The following is a 22998-nucleotide window of genomic DNA, read 5'->3' on the forward strand; positions in this document are numbered from 1 at the left end:
ATGAAATCTATTATGTTCATATCAATATTTTTTTACTTTAGCAAATTTGGGCTGGCCTTGTGGTGCAGCAGGTGAAGCTGCTGTCCACAGTGCCCAGCATCCCTGTGAGTGCTGGTTAAATTACTGTTGTTCTACTGCTGGTTCAGGTCTCTGCCAATGTACATGGAAAATCATTAGATGATGGTCCAACTGCCTGGGCTCCTACACTCACATGAGAGACCCAGTTGAAGCTCCTGCATCCTGGCTTAGAGTGTTCCCAGTCCTGGTCCTTGCAGCCATTGTGGAGTGAATCAGCAGATGCAAGATCTGTCTCCTTTTCTCTTTCTGTCTCTCACTCTCTTACAGTAACTTTGATTTTCAAATAATTTTTTTAGAGTTTAACAATATTGAATAAAATATCAGATGAATTCTGTTAAATAAATTAGAAATCCAAGCATAATTTTTCATAATAAAGTTTCTGGAACCTGACATCCCTGGCTGTTGCTGGCAAGTCCAAACTGATAAACATGTGTATACAGTTTATGTGTAATTCTATTTGTATAACATTTTCAATGAAATAATATCAGAAAACTTCCAACAGAGGCAAATTAATAGAAACAACCAAATTCAACAAATACTCAGGAGCCCCAACAAATTAGACCAGAAGAGAAATTCACTGCAACACATTGTGGCAACACTCAGCTCAGTGAAACACAAAGAAGAAATCCTAAATTGTGCCAGAGAGAAACGATGAATCACATTCAAGGATAATTTAATCAGACTCACCCCAGATTTATCGCAAACACTACAGGCAAGGAGATAATGGCATGATATATTCCAAGTTTTAAAAGACAAACAATGACAACCTAAAATAATATACCTTGAAAAGCTATCATATATGAATGTAGGGAAAATAAAGATTTTCCACGACAAACAGAAACTGAAGGAATTTGTATCCTCACATCCAACCCTACAACACTGGCTCAAAGATGTGCTGCACACAGAAATACAGAAACAAGAACTTCATTACAAAAAAAGGTGAATGTAGAAAATGAGCCAACTAAACTACAAACAAATCTCAAAATACATAAACAGCTTGTTTAAGGAACCATGACTGGAAAAAGACAGTATTTAATAATAGTCACAGTGAATATAAATGGCCTCAACTCGACAACCAAGAAAGACAGACTAGCGGATTGAATTAAAAAAGAGAATCTATCTATATGCTGCCTTCAGGAAACACACCTTATCAGCAAAGATGCATGCAGACTGAAAGTGAAAGGGTGGAAAAAGATATTTCAAGCTAACAGAAATCAAAAAAGAGCTGGGGTGGCCATCCTAATATCAGACAAAATAGACTTTAACACAAAAACTATTAAAAGAGAGAAAGAAGAGCATTATATAATGATTAAAGGATCAATCCAACATGAAGACATTACTATTATAAATGTATATGCACCTAATTACAGGGCACCTGACTACTTGAAAGAATTACTAAAGAACTTAAAGGGAGATATAGATTCAAATACAATGGTTACAGGGGCATTCAGCATGCCACTCTCACCAATGGACAGATCAACCAGACAGAAATTCAACAAGGAAACAACAGAGTTAATTGATGCTATAGACCAAATAGACCTAATAGATATCTTCAGAACCTTTCACCCCACAGCCACAGAGTTCACGTATTTCTCCCCAGTACATGGAACGTTCTCTAGGATTGACCATATGCTAGGCCATAAAGGGAGCCTCAACAAATTCAAAAAAATTGAAACTATACCATGCAGCTTCTCAGACCATAGCACAGTGAAACTCAAAATCAACAACCCAAGAATCTCTACACCATATGCAAATACATGGAGAATGAACAACATGATTCTGAATGAACAGTGGGTCATAGAAGAAATCAAGAGAAATCAAAGGATTTCTAGAAACAAATGAAAATGACAGCACAACCTATCAAAACTTGTGGGATACAGTAAAAGCAGTGCTAGGAGGAAAGCTTATAGCAATTGGTGCCTACATCAAGAAACTGGAAAGGAACCAAATAAATGACCTCTCAATGCACCTCAAGGATATAGAGAAACAGCAGCAAATCCAACCCAAACCAGGCAGAAGAAAAGAACTACTATAGATTAGAGAAGAAATAAACAGAATTGAAACAAACAAACAAAAAAACAATACAAAAGATCAACAAAACCAGGAGCTGGTTCTTTGAAAAAATAAACAAAATAGACACACCATTGGACCAACGAACTGACAAAAGGAGAGAGAAGACCCAAATCCATAAAAGTAATGATGGTAATGGAAATGTAACAGCAGACACAACAGAAATAAAAAGAATCATCAGAAACCATTACAAAGAGATGTAAGCTAACAAATTGAGGAACCTGGAAGAAATGGATAGATTCCTGGACCCTTACAACCTTCCTAAACTGAGCCATGAAGATATACAAAACATAAACAGACCCATAACCATGAAAGAAATTGAATCAGCAATAAACACACTACCAAAAAAGAAGAGCCCAGGACTGGATGGCTTCACCACTGAATTCTACCAGACTTTTGAAGAACAACTAACCCCAGTTTTTCTCAAGTTATTCAAAACAATTGAAAGGGGGGAATCCTCCCAAATTCTTTCTATGAAGCCAATATCATCTTTTCTTTTTGACAGGGGAGTTAGACAGTGGGAGAGAGAGACAGAGAGAAAGGTCTTCCTTCCGTTGGTTCACCCCCCAGATGGCCACTGCAGCCGGCGTGCTGCACGGATCTGAAGATAGGAGCCTGGTGCTTCCTCCTGGTCTCCTGTGTGGGTGCAGGGCCCAAGCACTTGGCCATCCTCCACTGCTTTTTCAATCCACAGCAGAGAGCTGGACTGGAAGAGTAGCAACCAGGCAGAACCGGCACCCCAACCGGGACTAGAACCTGGGGTTCCAGTGCTGCAGGCAGAAGATTAGCCTAGTAAGCCATGACGCTGGCCACCAATATTTCCTTAATCCCTAAGCCCTGGAAAGACACAGCAGAGAAAGAAAACTATAGACCTATCTCCCTGATGAACATGGATGCAAAAATACTAAACAAAATCCTGGCAAACCGAATCTAACTACACATCAGAAAGATCATTCACATGAACCAAGTGGGATTTATCCCTGGTATGCAGGGATGGTTCAGTGTTTGAGAATCAATCACATTAACAAGTTGAGAAACTGAAATCATATGATTATCTCAATAGCAGCAGATAAAGCATTTGACAAAATACAATACCTTTTCATGATGAAACTTTAAGCAAATTGGGGTTAGAAGGAACATTCCTCAACACAACTAAGGCAATTTATGATAAACTCATGGCCAGCATCATATTGAATGGGGAACAGTTAGAGGCATTTCCATTGAAACTGACATCAGACAGGGATGCCCACTCTCACTATTGCTATTCAATATAGTCCTAGAAGCTTTAGCCAGAGACATTAGGCAAGAAAAAGAAATTAAAGGAATACAAATGGGAAAAGAGGAAGTCAAACTATCCCCGTTAGCAGATGACATGATCCTATGTATAGGGGATCCCAAAAATTTTTGTAAGAGAATATTGAATCTCATAGAAGAGTTTGGTAATGTAGCAGGATACAAAGTTAATGCTCAGAAATCAACAGGCTTTGTATACACTGACAATGCTGTGGCCGAGCAAGAACTTCTAAGATAAATCCCAATCACAATAGCCACAAAATATTGAAGTACGTTGGGATAAATTTAACCAAGGATATCAAAGACCTCTATGAGGAAAATTACAAAACACTAAAGAAAGAAATAGAAGAAGAAACAAAAAAATGGAAAAATCTGCCATGTTCATGGATTGGAAGAATCAATATCATCAAAATGTCCATTATCCCAAAAGCAATTTACAGGTTCAATGCAATACCAATCAAAATACCAAAGTCATTCTTTACAGACCCAGAAAAAATGATGCTAAAATTCATATGGAGAAGCAGGAGACCGTGAATAGCTAAAGCAATCCTTTACAATAAAAACAAATCCGGAGTATTCACAATTCCAGAATTCAAGACATATTACAGGGCAGTTATTATCAAAACAGCCTGGTACTGGTTCAAAAACAGATGGACAGATCAATGGAAACACTGGAAATCAATCCAAACATCTATAACCAATTCATATTCAACAAAGGAGCTAAAACCAACCCCCTGGAACAGGGACAGCCTCTTCAACAAATGGTGCAGTGAAAACTGGATGTCAACATGTTGAAGTATGAAACAAGACCCCTATCATCATACACCATATACAAAAATCCACTCACCATGGATCAAAGATCTAGATATATGCCATAACACAATGAAATTAATTGAGAGCATAGGGGAAACCCTTCAAGACATTGGAACAGGCAAAGAATTCTTGAGAAAACACCAGAGGCACAGGTAGTCAAAGCTAAAATAGTCAAATGGGATTACCTCAAATTGAGAAGTTTCTTTACAGCAAAAGAAATAGTCAGGAAAGTGAAGAGGCAACCAACACAATGGGAGAAATTATTTGCAAACTATATGACTGGTAAAGAATTAACAACTAGACTCTATAAAATGATCAAGAAACTCCACAACAACCAACCCAATATAAAGATGGGCCAAGGACCTTAACAGACATTTTTCAAAAGAGGAAATCCAAATGGCCAACAGACTCATGAAAAAATGCTCAGGATCTCTAGCCATCAGGGAAATGCAAATCAAAACCACAATGAGGTTTCACCTCACCCCAGTTAGAATGGCTCACATACAGAAATCAACTAACAACAGATGCTGGCGAGGATGTGGGGAAAAAGGGACACTAATCCACTGTTGGTGAGAAGGCAAACTGATAAAGCCACTATGGAAGACAGTTTGGAGAGTCCTCAGTAACCAGAATATAGCCTTACCACATGACCCAGCCATCGCACTCCTTGGAATTTACCCAAAGGAAATTAAACTGGAAAAAAAGAGCTGTGTGCACTTCAATGTTTATTGCAGCTCAATTCACAATAGCTAAGACATGGAATCAACCTAAATGCCCATCAACAGATGACTGGATAAAGAAATTATGGGATATGTACTCTACAGAATACTGTACAGCTGTTTAATAAATGAAATCTGGACATTTGCAACAAAATGAAGGTATCTGGAAATCATCATGCTGAGTGAATTAAGCCAGTCCCAAAGGGACAAATATCGTATGTTCTCACTTATTGATGACAACTAACTGAGCACCAAAGGGGAAACTTGTTGAAGTGAAATGGACACTATGAGAAACAATGACCAGATAAGCCCTTGTCTTGACTGTTGAGGAAGAACTTACTATTTTATTCCTTTTAGTATTTTTTGTTCTGCTTAATACCATTGGTTGAACTCCTTAGTTAATACACAATTATTCTTAGGCATTTAAAATTAACAGAAAAGTGATCTCTGTTAAATATAAGAGTGGGAGTAAGAGATTGAGGAGATATACAGTTTGGCACATGCACACCCAACTTACCTCCAATGGTAGAGTTAGAAATATGCCAGGGGATTCCAATTCAATCCCATCAAGGTGGCATGTACCCATTCCATCTCACTTGTTAAAGTGATCATTTTAAGTACATAATTGTCAAAGAGATTTCACAAATAAGACCAGTGTCTGTAAATAATGAAGGATAGAATTAAAAGGGAGACAATGATCCTATGGGGGAAGCAGGATGCACAGCAGCCTCATAGAATGGCAAATGCCCTGAACAGCACTCCAGACTCAGAATCAACCCTTGGGGCATTCGGATCTGGCTAAAAGGCCCATGAGAGTCTCACAGGCATGGAAAGCCAAGGCACTGTGGCAAAAATGACCTGAATGAAACATCTCGGTGAATGAGATCGCAGCAGAAAGAATGTGCCATCAAAGAAGGAGGCACCTTTCTCTGAAGGGAGGAATGGACCCTCACTGTGATATGGCCTTGACTAAATAAGATCAGAGTTGGTGAACTCAGGAGGCTTCCAAAGCCTTGACAGCTCATGGCAAGAGCCTCGGGTGATTACTGACTTATAGATAAGAGTGTCAATTGTTAACTCAACAATGGGAGTCACTGTGCACCTGCTCTCCATGTAGGATTTCTGTCCTTAAAGTGTTGTACTGTAAGAATTAACAGTAAAACAACTAGTCAAACAGTACTCTATATCTTGTGCGGTTGGGTGGGTGCAGTCTTTTTGAAATCTTTACTTAGTATATACTAAGTTGATCACCTGTATATAAAGATAATTGAAAATGAATCTTGATGAAGAGTGGGATGGGAGAGGGAGTGGGAGATAGGGCGGTTATGGGTGGGAGAGAGGTTATGGGGGAAAAAGCTACAACAATGCAAAAGTTGTACTTTGTAAATTTTTATTTACTATATAAAAAAAAAATACCCTGATGGCAGTTAGTATCTGAACAGTGTGTATTAACTCTTGACTTTCAGAGTCTCCTGACACCTGTTGTGGGACAGCCAATTCTTTAAAGGACTATCATTATGTCTTCACTAATTTGAACCAAGAACTTCATAAATATTCTCTAATCTTATATTTGTAAGCCTTCTCGGCCAGTACATTTACTTTTAAAATGTGAGTCTATCAAATCACAAATAGGATGTTAATTAATATTGGATGTAATCCCAGAAATTACATAGTGAAGTAAACATGCTGAAGTCAATTTAATTTACATATATGTATAATATAGAATATATATTTATCTTCTGTGAGACATTCAATTTATTTGATTTACTCAAATAATTTGATCAGGATATTTTCCTGTTTCAGAGTCATTTTATGATAAAATGTGCACCCCACTGCTATTTGCCCCAGTAATGTCTCACAGAGGGCGTGGACTACAGCACACCTGTAGGGGATATTATTATAGGGTATATAGTTGTTGTGGGATATGTCCAGAGTCCACATTTCCTAACCTTACATACATTCCAACAAAAAGAGTACTTTTGATCATTTTTTCTTCCCAGTCTTTGTAATGAGCTGTGTTAGGATATTCTAAACATTGCACTATACTCTGAGAAACATTATTCTATGATATGTCATTATAGAATCTGTATTGAAAATGTTACATGGAGCTAAACTCACTCCCTAGATTAAGTCTCATCAACAAATGCAGACATTTGGATTTCCACATGCAGAGATTTTAAATCAGACTGCTACCTCATACCCTATACAAATATCAACTCATAATTTATCAAGGATCTAAACCTAAAACCTGAAACCATCAAATTACAAGAGGCAAACATTGGGGAAACACTACAAGTCATTTCCCTGGCAAGAATTTCTTGGATAAAATCCAAGAAGTAAAGGCAATAAAGGCAAGAATATACATTAAGCTAAGTAACTTCTCATCAGCAAAAGACACACTCATCTAAGCGAAGACACTACTTACAAAATGGGAAAAAATATTTGCAAAACATGGTTCCAATAAAGTATTAATCTCCAGATGTATAAGGAATTCAAGAAACTTAACAACAACATAACCAACAATCTAGTTAAGAAATGAACTAAGGATATGAACAGGGATTTTTTCACAGGATGAAATACAAATGCCCAAGAGAAACATGAAAAGAGGTTCATGATCACTAACCATCAGGGAAGCACCAATAAAAACTAACGTGGGATTTCACTTCACCCCACTTTGAATGAATATTATCCAAAATTTGAAAAATAGCAAATTCTGCTGAGGATCAGGAAAAAAAGGTACCCCAATACAATGTTGATGGGAAGGATTATAAGCCAGTACAAACATAATGGAAGACAATAGAGGAACTCCTCAGAAAACCAATATTGGTTCTACAACATGGCCTAGTTGTCTCAGACCTGGGAATGTATCCAAATGAATTGAAATCAGCACAAGAAAGAGTCTCCTACACTCCCAACTTTATAGAAGCTCAATGCACAACACATAAGATGTAGAATCATCTAGAGGTCCATCAACTGATGGCTGGGAGAAGGAATTGGTGAGATACTTATATATATATAAAATATCATATTATATCATCTCACATATATGAATACTACACAGCCATAATTAAGAATGAAATCTTGACATTTAAAACTGGAGGTCATCACAGTAAATTACATAAGCCAGAGGTACAAAAATATTATGTTTCCTCTCATTTGTGTTAGTTAATATATGAGTATAAAATTGTGTGGACTTTAGATAATTTCCTATGTAATTATAAGCAGTGCTTTGCTAAATCAAATCATAGGCCGGCGCCATGGCTCAATAGGCTAATCCTGCACCTAGCGGCGCCAGCACACAGGGTTCTAGTCCCAGTCAGGGCACCAGATTCTGTCCCGGTTGCCCCCCTTCCAGGCCAGCTCTCTGCTGTGGCCCGGGAGTGCAGTGGAGGATGGCCCAAGTGCTTGGGCCCTGCACCCCATTGGAGACCAGGATAAGCACCTGCCTCCTGCCTTCGGATCAGTGTTGTGCACCACCCATGGCAGCCATTGGAGGGTGCACCAATGGCAAAGGAAGACCTTTCTCTCTGTCTCTCTCTCTCTCTAACTGTCCACTCTACCTGTAAAAAAAAATAAAAAAATAAATCAAATCATATTATTGACAATATGTTCCTCTTTCACACATTAAAAAAAATTAAGTGGTTGCTACTGAGGACTCTTGCAGTACTAGTAATGCTATGTTATTAATATGGGTGTTGGTTGTAGTATGATCAGATGATAAAAAACTCTTTTATCTGTAGACTTATGTGCATTTCTTAGCATATAGACCATTTTAAAATTATTTTTAACATGTTGCATAGCAGAAAATATATTTAAAATGTTCCATAGCAGATAACAAATTCTCCACACACAGATAACAATTACAGATGTATCTATGCCCAGTCTGTTGTGAAAGAACCCACTCTCCATTATACCTGATCATGGCAATCTCAACATGAAAACATGGTCATGTGGTACTGCAATAAAAATACCTGAGGATGCAAACAGATGTTCAATAAATGTCCTGTTCTGGGAGATGTTTACCTGCCATGGAAAAATCCTTGGTTGAGTTGCATCTCCTGGAGATCCCTTTTCTATTTGCTCTGAAAGCATCTTATGGAGGGCATGGGCCACTGCATACACAGCATTGTAGATGAAATAGCTGGAGTCAGATATGGTCAGCATGTCAATGCGTCCTGGGAAAAACTCAAAGGAAGCATTTGGTGGGCAGACTCCAATTGTTCCACAAAGTGGCCCAGGAGGTAAGCAGTGAAAAGCATGAAGCCATAGTTGACTGAGGAAGAAATCTTCTGGGTAGTGGGAAGGGTCCACTGTCTTGACAAAGTGGTTGAGGCCAGGGATTTCCCCCTTGTGGTGTGAAAATGAGAAGCCTCCATGAAAAGAGTGCAGCATGTGGTCTGTCTCATGCACAACAATCTCCCACTTTGCAGCCATGATCCACACCTTCCCCAGGGTTAAATAGTATTTGCTTAGAAATTCCATGGTATAGAGACTCCTCACATCACCATATAGAATATGCACATTTGCTGATGAAATTCGAAGCCTTGCTAGGAAGGACATTTCAGTTTTTTCATATCTTGACTTAGTGTCTGGGAGCTTTATTATATTGGCCCAGCAGACACCTTCCTTTACCATCTCAGTTTGAATATCCCAAAGGAACTTCTCTCCTTTAATATCATTAGATACAAAGATCACCACCCAAATCCAGCCAAAATGTAGTAACAAGGAGAGCATTCCACGGGCCAGAGAGCTGTCACTTGTGGCCATCTGATAGAGCGATGGAAACTTGTCTCTCTCACTTAGCATGGGATCAAAAGGGCCATATGTGATCTGAATGGAAAGAAAACCGCTGTGATTTGACTTTTGTGGGTTTTGAGTTTTCTGTCTTGGGAAGTGATTTTAAAAAAGTCCTATGAAGAAATATCATGTGTAGGCATAAGAAAATTCTATCACTTGGGATCAGAGTAACTGTGCTTCAATGCCTGTTGCTTTTAGCAGAAGAAATGTACATCTTCATGCATAGCATGAAAGATAATGTGTAAGATACCCACGTTCTTCATGTATACTTAGGAAGAAGAAGGCATGTATTTTGGATTCAGAATCACCAGGACATTGGTCTTTCCCACCTCTCACCTCATGAGACATGTGGAGAACAGCTCCCACTGCAACTGGTGTTGTGTGTTTCCTCGGGGACAAATATTTTGTGTGGGTTGATCTCCTGATACTTTGAATTTCATTTGTTTTCACAGCATATCCTAAATTGTCTTGAAAAATTTATTCACCTATCATCTCTGAGTATACATAAAATTGCTTTTCAGACCACAGCTATTGCAGTCTGAGCTTGATGGTAATGTGTGCAGATTGCTACCTCTTTGTAGTGGGTCTCCATTCAGAATCCTGGAAATGTGAATACAGGCCCTGGGAAGCAGCTTGATTGGTTATGTGATTGGTTTCCTAACACCTACTTGTAAGATTTGGATTGAGTACTTTCACCATGGCCAGTGAGCACCAGCACTATGGTGGCTATTTTGTGATTATACTGTGAATGGGTGCACACTGTCTGCCTGTATTTGTTTTTTATTCTGTCAAACACTAAGATCTAAATATCTTAGTTGCACATGGAAGTGAACTGGGAGTCCTGTGAAGGAATCTGCTGAATGTGAGGAAGTCAGGATTAGGTATAGGAGAGGGTAAAATCTCATCTAAGTGTAACTCAGCCCCAAACACTCCTTGATGATCTTCGGGACTGTCATGGACCTCAGTGGGTTCCAAATGGAAAGTCTGGGCCCAGGTCTTGATATACCCATGTCTAACATTCAGTCTTCCTAGGATATCTCTGCGCTGTGGGTATTTCCTGTCAATAGTCAGCAGTCAACTTTCTCAGCAGGTGGGGATGGATACATTGGGCCTAGACAGTGATCTCTCTCACAATCTAAGGAATTCCCCAGAATCTGTTTCAAATCGTGGTGCTATATGTGCAGTTGTGTTCCACATGACCCTTGCTTCAAATTGGACATGTCTGGTGGGAGATGGCAGAATTTCTCACCAGAATTCACAACAGATTTACCTGTGGGGTTTTGTACAGCTCCAACATTGTTCCAATTTCAGCTGAAAATGCTGACATGGTTCCAGCAATTATGGCAACTGTCTTGCCTTGTGTCTGGCAGGTGAAGTTAGGGATGAAATAAATGTTTCCAGTCAGCCAGTGCAGAGTGCTCCTCAGGGTGAACTGATCACTGGTAACAGAATTGTAGAGCTGGAAACCCAGGGTCAGGTTGGGGAGGAGCTGGGGGTCCTTATTGATCTCCTGGATAGCAAAGTGGAAGGCCAGCACATATTGGTAGTTCTTCCACAGCCACCTAAAGAGAGGGGCAGCATCAGGGAGAAGGGTGAGACTATGGAATTCAGAGCAACAACACAGCCACACCCTGAGGCAGCAATGGTCAGACTCAGGCTTCCACACTGTGGTGCCTCAGCTCTGGCACATGGAGGAGGTGTGAGTGAGGTTCCAAGGGCTCTTAGAAGATTTTGGAATGACCCTCAGATTCCTCTGAAGCAAACTGTGTCCATGATCACACTCACCTTCCCTAGTCCTTCAGGAAAGCCTTGATGTGTCCCAACATGGGATTTCACTTTTACTTAGGGATGGAACCCAAGAGGCAAGCATCTCTGACTTGTCAGTCATTTTAGCGTTTGGAAGCATCTCTAATCTATTCACCATAGGGATTTTCATGAGCCCTTTCTGTAATTTTCTGTTATAATATACAAATACCAACAGAAGTATTTTCATTCAGTTATGTTTGTCTTGAAAATGAGCATTTCATTCAGAATTTCAAATTGTCAGAATACTTACAATGTTTATTTTAATTCACTCTTTTCCTCATGCACGAAATTCCATTTTATCTATTTCTCTATCTATATGCTACTGAAGTCTGTTTAGTTCTTAGATTTACTTATTTGAATGGCAAATTAATAGCATTAATTGAAATGTTTCTTGCTTTTAATCATTCTGCTTAAATGCAATTAATTATTTCATGAAGGGCTTTATTTTTCAGTGCTTGGTTACTTGTAGCTCTTGCTGTCAGTTGAAAGCTGAGAAGTTTGCTTCTTTTTCCCCCAAATACATGCCTGCCCAGTATTAAGTTCTGGACCATGTACAAAGTTGATAAAAATCCTATAGAGATCATAAGCATTAGTGCTAGATATGTGTATTCATGACTGACATCTCACTCAAAACCCAAATTTTTTCAGTGTTCTTAACTCATCTTTCAAGTGTATGCAATAAGCTGCAGTGATAATAAAATAGAGATCTCTCCAAACTATTACTGTGATTCCTATAACCTTGAAACAAATTTAAAATATAAGAAATGTTTTTAATTAGATTCCACTTAGTGATCTCAATGCTATTATTTCACAAAACATGGAACTTAAAGCAGTTTAGAATGGTGATTTGACACAGGATCCATGTTTTGAAATATGGCCTTGTTTCATAAAAATGTGCAAAAGTACTTGTGTATGAAATATTTTTTAAACTTGTAAGATGTTTAAAAATTTGATGATAAAGCAAGATTGATTTTAGAATATGATGTCTAGAGGCAGAACAAGTCTATGATTGCTTCATTGATCAATTTTGCCAAATATTTAGTTTATAGGTAACACCAATGGTAAAGTTTATATTCAGAACATTGAAAAACATATATTCTTAGTAAATACATATGAAGTAATTACATTTCATCTACAAAGATGCTGGACACTTGCTGGTAGGGGAACAAGCATTTTATAAACCTTTAACTTTATCATAATAAGAATTTTGTTTTGTAGTAGTAATATCCTTAATTAGCAGATGAAGAACATAAGGCTTGATGTCATCAACAGAGAGAAGGCACAGTCAGAACTTTATCTCCTTTCTGTAAACAGTTCTCATACTCCTTCCAGTATCTACAGTGACCATGTAATTGACCTTCCAAACTGGTACACTTTTAACAATAATATAGGATGATATTAATGAATACACAAGGATTATTGGCATAAATAGGCTGTAGGAAGCAAACCAGGATGTGTGATCATTCTAGATAAAATAAGTCTGTCTCACATGTAGACATCCACTAATTTCATGATGCATACTGTAACCATGCATAGCGTGTTTAGTTTGTCACATGAGAGGTGCTTGGTAAATTATTTGATGAATAACCAATATTTTGTTCAGTATATCCTAACATTCATAAAGTTTAGGTTTTCCAAGTTGTGAGATATAAATCATATGAAATAAGTTATATAAAAAAGACTGAATAGAATTTTGATAATAAAGAAAAACATGTATTCTTAATAGTTACATCAATAATTTACATCAATATTTTACATCAATAATAAGTAAGCACAAGTATCTTGATACCAAATGTAGACCTAGCTATTAAGATATTATGAGAAGGGGGCCAGCAGTGTGGCATACCCCGTAAAGCTGCCGCCTGCAATGCTGTCATCCCATATGGTTGCCAGTTCAGGTCCTGGCTGCTCCACTTCCAATCCAGGTCTCTGTTATGGCCTGGGAAAGCAGTAGATAGCCCAAGTGCTTGGGCCTCTGCACAAATGTAGGAGACTCCAAGGAGGCTGCTGGCTCCTGGCACAGCTCTGGCCATTGTAGCCAACTGGGGAATGAACCAATAGATGGAAGACCTCTCTCTGCCTCTCCTCTCTCTGTGTAACTCTGACTTTCAAATAAATAAATAAATCTTTAAAAAATAGTATGAGAAAAGTATGCTACAGGTTGATAAAAGCCACAAAATGGATAAAACATGGAAACATTGTGCAGTGAAAGGTGCCAGTCAATGGATGATAACAAATCAATTTCTATGCAGTCTCCACAACAGGCATCTATGCTTGTGGCATGGGCTCCTCCTGAGCAAAAGAAATTCTCAAAGTTCCCATACAGAATACCATAGATTAAAGAGTAAAGATTTATTTTCAGGGGCAGGTTCCCAAAAGACTTCCATTGAGTAGATTGCAAGTGTTGATGTATGGGAGGCAGTGTGTATGTCAGGTGGTGGATCTCAGACAAAAACAGCTTCTCTACCAGGCACATTTGTTAGCAATGACACCTAGAGTGAGTGCCTTAGATATAACACTGTCCTCAGGCCATTCTCTGTTCCATGGGTTTTGGATGGGGCAGGCAGGGGTGGGGATGGGGATGGGGATATGGGCTGGAGTTCCATTTGTCTCATTAATTTCAAGATTCTAGGAGTCTGTTCAGGATATCAGATGAATACAAAATATATCCATCTCTCTCTCCTCCCATGAAGGAGTAGAGAAAAAAGTAAAATGGAAAGGGAAGGAACACCAGCCTTCATTGATCTGCATTCCTGAAACTTCTGTGTACATTTTTTAGAATTCTTAAGCCGATTAACCAATACAAGCACACACTCACTTGCAGTCTGAACCACAGTTAACACATAACTCAATGTTGGACTTACCAGTTTACTGTCATTTTATCCTTTGGCCTGGATAAAAAAGATAACCGGACCATGTCTGATTCTGGTTCCAGGAAGTAAAGGGGGAAAAACCCACCCAGTACCAGGTCTCCATCTCTGTAGACACTTGACCTCATGGAATTATCACAGTTCCAGGGAGGTATGTCCTGTGAACTGTACAAAGGATTCAGGAGTAGGTTGAGAAAAATCACAGTAAAGAACATGTCAACTCAACCCAACATAAAGTTAAAGTCTCTGTTGATATTAGGAAAAAATTCTTTTGGATTATATCTTCTGTCTCAGCCCCCTGCAGGGAGAATAGATCTCTATGTAGGCACAGCTGGTCCCAGTATTGCTGTATGCCCTCAACCTATAAACAGTGTGTGCTAGTCTACTGAGTCACACAGGGACACAGCTAGAATCACAAGGAAGACATTTCAAAGGGAGTCACAGGGCTGAGGCCTTGCCTTAATGTTCCTAAGATCAGATGAGCTCTGACTTCTATATATTTTCATTGCTAAACTTCTGCCCCATCCCAGAACTCATGGCATCACCTGAGGCTATGCACCTGCCACTCTCCATTGTGGGAAAAACAGCTTTGGAAAAACATGCTTTGGACTCTATTTTGTCCCTGGAGCATTGTGGGATATAGTTCTGTAAACCTGTGTGCATAGGGGCCAAGCATTGTTAGGTCAGTCACCTGTTTTTGGGATTTGGTAATTGTAGAAAAATTAGTGTTGGAATTAAAAAAAAAAAAAAAACACAATCAGTTTCACTATTTCACATGATTCTTCATAGAGAAGACCAAAGGTCACATTCACCACTGATGACCCTATGTGTATCATAGAAAATCTCTTCATGGCTGTGCCTAATGTCTCTCCCAGGCCTGCAGTATTCAAATGGAGAAATGGGCTTCATGATTTGCCAATGAGTATGCATATCCAGAGAAGGGCAGAAGTTCATCCCCAAACTGACCCCTCCACAAAATTAATCCACTTACACATCTTCTTGTGTAATCTGCTTGAGTCCATAGTGCATCAAAATACAGTAATGATTCTCACCATATACGATTTAGCATTTCAGAATGTGTACAGGAAAATATGTAGCATCTATGTGTTTGTGTGTGTGCCTCTGTCACTTAATTTGCTTTTTTCTTCATGTTCCTATCATTCTCTCCACTGCTGATACCAACTTCCACGTCTAATAGACACTGGCTGAGGACATGTGTGAGAAACTTCATATTTTATGCATACATGTGAAGTGAGAATTAAATGCATATTTCAAAGTTTCACACTTCAACTCCTCTCACCTCCCTCTGTTTCTAATTCATCTCATGAAGCCACACTTTCTTGAATGCAGTAGGCCGTTCTATCATCTCTTCACTGGTGACCAAGGCTTGGTCATGTGCACTCTTTCAGGGAAACTCTCCAATTTTAGCCAACAACCCAAGACCCAGAGGAAAATCCACACACTGTGGATATCATCGTGTTCCAAATGGCGCCTTGGTCATGGAATGATATGTCATCCCAAGCACTGTTTGCAAATTGGATTTCCATTGGAAGTCACTGAAGCTGTAGGACAGGCATAATTGGAAAGAGAGAGCAGTGCAATGAGTGGTGAGAGGTGCATGTGTACTCAAAAGTCCTTATTTTTCCTCAACCTCCCTATTCTCAAGGTTTCTTTTTGGTTGAAGTGTAGTTTTTTTTTTGTTTTTTTTTTGTTTTTTTTTTTTTTGTATATTTGAGGCCACCATTTCATGAGTTTAAATTGTGAGAAATTGATCGTTCATGCACCCTTGCAACAAACTGGGAATTGTTTTAACTCAATCAAGAAAAGTGTATGGGCCAGTGCTGCGACTCAATAGGCTAATCCTCTGCCTGAGGTGCCAGCACCCCGGGTTCTAGTCTCAGTCAGGGTGTGGGATTCTGTGCTGGTTGCTCCTCTTCCAGTCCAGCTCTCTGTTGTGGCCTGGGAGGGAAGTGGAGGATGGCCCAGGTCCTTGGGCCCTGCACCTGCATGGGAGACCAGGGAAAGCACCTGGCTCCTGGCTTCGGATCAGTGCAGTGCGCAGGCCTCAGCAGCCATTGGGGGGTGAACCAATGGAAAAGGAAGACCTTTCTCTCTGTCTCTCTTTCTCTCTTACTGTCTACTCTTCCTGTCCAAAGAAAAAAGTGTATGAAGTAATTGCAAGGGTGGTTAGGGTATGAGTTGTTGTAGAGTCCATTCCACAAAGCTTTGGTTGCAACTTTAAGGAAGCTAATTTAGTACTTCAATAACATAAGCAAAACATGGATGGAGATATTAATATTAATTTGTGTAGCTCACACAAGTGTGAACATACAGGATTAGGTTTTTTTAAAATAATTTCATTTTAGTTCAGAATTGAAATTCAAGATGTTTTTTGTTCAACAATTACAAATAAATCCAGGGATTTTTTTCAGATTTCACAATTTCTGTTTATAGACACCTTGTATTACCTGGTAGGCTCAAACTTACAAAAATGTAAAAATGCAATTTTATGTATACATGTCATATTATATAGATTATTTTCTGTCTCTATCATTGGACTATTTATTGAGTGTGATTTTCTTTGATATTATGGGAATCTGGGTATGACCAAAAAGAAAACTTCCAAATCTTCTGACTATATTGAAATTATCTATACTGTGAATTAACCCTTTTCTTCTGGATCACATGATGCCTGATGTAGGATATATTAGGAATATATCATTGGAATCCTTTGACAAATTCACTTCTTTTCTAAGGACTAAATAAGAACACAGAGTATTTGAAATAATATTATTATAAGTGCAAATAGACATTAGATGGTGAAATAAACTTTCTGAAGTTAAATTTTACATCTGGGTATTTGCGTTTTCCCTAGACTTTAATTCATTTAATTAATTATATAATAATTATATAAAATATGTATATTATATATTATATTATCATGTATATATTATATAGTATACATAATATATATTATATTAATTATATAATATATATAATATATATTATATTAATTCAATAGAAGCATATATAATCTATAGAAGCATTGATCTTCTATAGAACTTTCTTTAAGATATTATTATATAAATATATTTATTATTTATTATTTATACAATATATAAACATATAAATATTATTATATAATTATTATATATTATATTAATATCAATGTATTAATTAATGCATTATATAATTAATGTAATATTAATATAATATATAATAATAATATAATATATTATTATATATTATATAAATATGTAAATAATTATATAAATATATAAATATAATAATAAATTAATTATATATAAATAAAATTAAATATATTTCTTAAATATATTCTACACATAAGTGATGGATTCAAATAATAAAGGTATAAATTTCATAAAAATCCATCTATAACTCCTGGAAAAAAAGGCCTCCAGATATTGTAGTGATATTGCTTTCAAGATGAGCATGAGCATGTCTTCTACAAATATGCACAGACTACATGGTGATGTGAAGAATCTTGTCATTGTACACATTGTGGAAAAGTGCTTCTGCACATTGGGAAGATGTAGATCGTGGCAGCACCGTGGGGCATTGTTGTGGGTGAGGCAGTCCCCATGCTGTTCTACATCATTGTGAGCACAGATAAGATCACATTTCACATGCCCAGTGCTTTAGGAAGAGTGACTCCCCACTCATAGCATGAAAGAAAAAATGCACCATCACCGAGGCTGTGTATGCTTTACAATTCCGACTGAGGAAGACATGAACATTGCATGTAGCATCATCAGGACAGTGGTCTTTCCCTTATTTTCTCCTCTTGTTTATGGGGAGCACAACCCCCTCTCTCAGCAACTACTGTTATATGTTCACTCCGTGACTAATGTAAATCTTTACTGCATTAATGTCTTACAACTTTGGGGTTCATGTGTCACCACAGCATAACCTGAGTTACCTTTTGAAAAACAATCAATTTCTAGCCCAGAACCCTCCAAAGCTACTGTATTCTGTGTTTGGCAGTTATATGTCCTGACTGTGGCATGTTTGAAATGGTTCTTCCATTAAGAATCTCTGAGCTGCTAATGCAGACCATTGGAGTCAGCAGAAATGGCCCATGTAGTTGGATTCCTAACACCTATATTGGAGACTTCTATTGAGTGCCTGGCTCTTGGTTTCTTACCAGAGCCAGATGGGCTTCTGCCATTGATGTGTGCTTTTAGTGAGAAAACAGCAGATAGGAGCTCTCTGTCTTTCTCTCCCTGTTTCTCTGCCTCTCAAACAAAACAGTAAGAGGTTGTAATGGGAATGTTCACTGGGTGTGCTTTGATGAAATCTGCTTTTGTGGAAGAGATTGTGGCAGGCTTGGGCTTGGGCAGATGAGTGTGTGAATTCCAGTGTAACTGTAACTGAGCCTTAAATGCTCTTTGGAGAATCTTCAGGACTAGCACGGCCCTCAGCTTCATCTGAAGTGGAAACCAGATGTCCAGGTCTTTACCTCTACACATCGAACAACCCTTGGTCCCTGGATGCCTTCTAAGAGAGTCTTGTCTTAGGACAAGACATTTTTGTGTGCTGTAAATATTGCTTATGAACCACAGTTCTGTGATTAGTCAATAGCCAATATTCACAGAAGGTGCAAATAGGTATATTATCCCAGACAGGAATAAGAATGGGGTCTCTCAGGTTGCACTGCTTCCTACCTGTATTACTTCTTCCACTTGTCAATATTCTCAGAATCCAGCCAACTCTCTGGGATATGTTTTATGCCATGGTAGGATACCCATCCTTGGCTTCTACATTTCCCTTTCATCAGATGCAAGAGAATGGTGTGGGTGGAGATTCACATATGGCTCTTTAGAATTAGGAATCCATTTGGCGTTGGGGTTTTTAGAGTTCCAACGTGTTCTGGTCTAGGCAGAAACTGCTGACAGGGTTCCAGCAATGACAGCAAGTGCTTTGTATTGTGTATGGCAGTTATAGTTAGGGGGAGTAAATGCTCTTTGTAAAGAAAATGCAAAACATTCCTAAGGATGAATTGGTCCATGACAAAGGTATTGAGATTTGGAATCACATGGATAGATTGGGATGGAATTGGCGCTCCTTATTGATCTCCTGGATGGCAAAATAAAAGGCCAACATGTTTGGGCAGTTCTTCCCTAACCACCTAAATGAAGTAGCAGATTTAGAGAGAAGGGTGATAGCCTGTCTTTCAGTGCAGTTTCACAGCCAAACCCTGAGGTAGCCAAGTCTGGATTCAGGGTGTTAGTGATGCTTCAGGGTCCCTGGAGGATCGTGGAATGTCCCTCTGACTTCTCGGAGGCAAACTGTGTCCGTGCACCACTTCATCTTCATGAGCCCTTTGGGGAAGCTTTGGTAGACTCCCATGTGATAGGTCATTTTTGCATAAGAACAGAAACCAAGGTTCATCTCTGTTTCCTGTAAGTTCTGGAATAGTTTGAATAGAACCTTGTTTGCCACTTGTTCATATATGTGAGAGTATTATCATCTCTGACCATATTCACCAGTGTGATTTTCCCAGCCTTTTTGATAATTTTCTACTCTTGTATATCAACTCTTGTCAAATAGGTTTATTAAGTTAGATTTTCAGTGAAACAAATGCATCCAATTCAGGACTTCTGGTATCAGAGAATTTACAGTGTTTACTTTGCTTCTATTGATTGATTTCCTGGATACTGAATTTACCTTTGTCTTTTCACATTTGGCAATTGAACGTTCTCTGTATTTTCCCACATTTCCTGCCTGAAAATATGAGTTCTTGGAATTTTAGATGGGTTTATGTTATTGTGAATAAGAAAACAGTTGTTCTGTTTTCTCACTATGAGTTGTTTTGCTCAGCTTTCCTTGGAATTCTGGACTTTACCTTATTTCCTACATTTTATCCACAATTTGAATGTCAGGAAAATTGTTACTTGTTAATTATATGGGAAGAAATATATTTATCCAATCATTTCTTCAGTTGGAATACATTATTTTTTAGTTTTCAATATTGAATTAACTAATAAAGTGCCATTTCAGTTTTGTTCCTTCATATGAAGTATTTTCAGTTTCAAGTTTGCAGTGTTTCATCTTTAGTATAAAGGTACTTTTCTATTTTGTCACACTGTGTTGTATGTATTATCTTTACACATGAATTTACAATTTTCTCCTGTGGTCTAAAAGGTGTTGCTTTCCCATACACCCCTGACTAAAATTGGATTTCTGATCACAGAGAGTACTCACCTGTGGGACACTAATAGATCTGGTACAAAAATTACTTTGCGGATGTCTTCTATTGAGTCATTTTATGTATTTTTTAGACAAGTTTTATTTAATAAATATAAATTTCCAAAGTACAACTTTTGGATTATAGTGGTTTTTCCACCATAACCACCCTCCCACTCACAAACCATCCCATCTCCTACTCCCTCTCCCATCACATTCTTCATTAAGATTTATTTTATTTTATTTTATTGACAGGGAGAGTTAATGAGAGAGAGAGAGAGAGAGGTCTTCGTTTTCCGTTGGTTCATCCCCCAAATGGCTGGCATGCTGTGCCAATCTGAAGCCAGGAGCCAGGTGCTTCCTGCTGGTCTCCCATGTGGGTGCAAGGCCCAAGCACTTGGGCCATCCTCCACTGCCTTCGTGGGCCACAGCAGAGAGCTGGACTGGGAAAGAAGGAATCGGGACAGAACCGCCACCCCAACCAGGACTAGACCCCGGGGTGCCAGTGCCACAGGTGGAGGATTAGCCTAGTGAGTCACAGCACTGGCCCAGATTCATTTTAAATTATTTTTATATACAGAAGATCAGCTTAGTATATACTACATAAAGATTTCAACAGTTTGCACCCACACAGGCACACAAAATACAAAGTACTATTTTAGTACTCGTTTTACCATTAATTCTCGTAGTACAACACATTAAGGACAGAAATTCTACATGGGGAGCAAGTGCACAGTGACTCCTGTTGTTGATTTAGCAATTGGCACTCTTATTTATGACGTGAGTGATCACCCAAGGCTCTTGTCGTGAGCTGCCAAGGCAATGGAAGCCTCTTGAGTTCAAAAACCCTGACCTTATTTAGACAAGGCCATAATCAAAGTGGAAGTTCTCTCCTCCCTTCAGAGAAAGGTACCTTCTTCTTTGATGGCTCATTCTTTTCACTGGAATCTCACTCACAGAAATCTTTCATTTTGGGTCATTTTTTTCCAAGGTGTCTTGGCTTTTCATGCCTGAGAAACTCTCCTGGGCTTTTTAAACAGATCTGAATGAGTTAAGGGCTGATTCTGAGGCCAGAGTGCTGTTTAGAGCATTTGCCATTATATGAGTTTGCTGTGTATCCTGTTTCCCATGTTGGATCATATCTATTAAGTTCTGTACTATGACAAAGTTAGTAGAAAACTTGAAGACTGATGAATATATACTTGTAAAATTCCCATCTTATTATAAGCAACTGGAAATATACTAATGCAAAAAGTCTGAGTAAATGTTATGAGAAAAGTGTATTTCACACTGATACAGGGTATAACCTGTGTAAAACATGAAAATATTGGGCAGGGAATGAAGCTCATCACAAAGGGTGACAAAGTGAAATAGAGATTCTTGTCTTCCCATAAGAACTGAATGTCAGACATAAGATGGAACTGTGATAAGCAAGGCAGCAACATTGAATGAGGTAGTGCACGCATCAGAATAGATTGGCACCTCTCTAGACAGATCTGGACACTGGAAGTCATGGTCCTGTGTTCCAACAGTCTCTTCCAGGCCAAGGCCCCCAGAACTGTATCAGGGGATGTGCTTATGGGGTAGGCACAAAAATCTTGGTGCTTGTCCTCTGCCTTTGAAAGGCCTGGGAGCAAATGGAAAAGTCTATGGAAAACAAAACAAGGGTGAGGATTTCAGATTTCATGATCTTCTTTCCTCCTATACATTTCAGAATTGCCAATAGGGACAGAACATGCGCAGGCACAAACATACACTGACATACAGTCACAGTCGTACCTAACACATACACACAACCTTGAGCTTACAAGATTTCTGGCTTGAACATAAGAGTCTGGTTGTGTCTCTTTCTGTGTGTCTCTTTCTGTAGACTTTCTCTGTGGACATTTAGTTTGGCAGCTACTGACATATTTTCCAGTGAAGTGTGCAAGGGAAGCAGAAGCAGGCAGAGAAAAATCAGAGATGATGGCATGTCAAAATCTCCCCAACATAGAGTCAGAGACCAGAGTCTCAGCTGAAATGGGGATAACATGGGGTAGATGCTACCTGCAGTCCACCCTCTACAGGGAGAACTGATCTCTGTGTAGGGCACAGCCAAATCCCAGGATTTCTGTGTCCTCAGCCTATAGAATATGCATGACAGTCTAGTGAACCAGCCAAAAACACAGCTAAAAGACAAAGAGAGACATTACTAAGTCACAGTACTGAGACCTTGCCTTTTTGTCACTGTGGTCAGAACAGGTCTGACCTCTTGGTCATTTTATTGCTTTCTCCCTCTCTGTCCCATGAACTCATGGAAGCACCCTGCCATGATGCTCTGCACCTATCACCTGCATTTTGTTGAA

The 22998-nt window shown here is 38.7% G+C and overlaps 1 protein-coding gene across 1 annotated transcript in view; it reads right to left on the reverse strand.

Annotated features, from left to right (window-relative positions):
- LOC127488955 (vomeronasal type-2 receptor 116-like) overlaps positions 1 to 22998 on the reverse strand; it is a 36594-nt gene that overhangs the window by 6104 nt on the left and 7492 nt on the right. Inside the window, exons 2-4 of the mRNA XM_089315560.1 lie at positions 11041 to 11332; positions 9417 to 9803; positions 8997 to 9308 (exon numbers count right to left, since the gene is read on the reverse strand). Coding sequence (XP_089171686.1) covers positions 8997 to 9308; positions 9417 to 9803; positions 11041 to 11332 — 991 coding nt within the window. The remainder of the gene's footprint in view (positions 1 to 8996; positions 9309 to 9416; positions 9804 to 11040; positions 11333 to 22998) is intronic.

Source organism: Oryctolagus cuniculus, chromosome 16 (assembly GCF_051225735.1).
Source record: "Oryctolagus cuniculus isolate XC-2025 breed Fujian yellow rabbit chromosome 16, ASM5122573v1, whole genome shotgun sequence".
NCBI lineage: Eukaryota > Metazoa > Chordata > Mammalia > Lagomorpha > Leporidae > Oryctolagus > Oryctolagus cuniculus.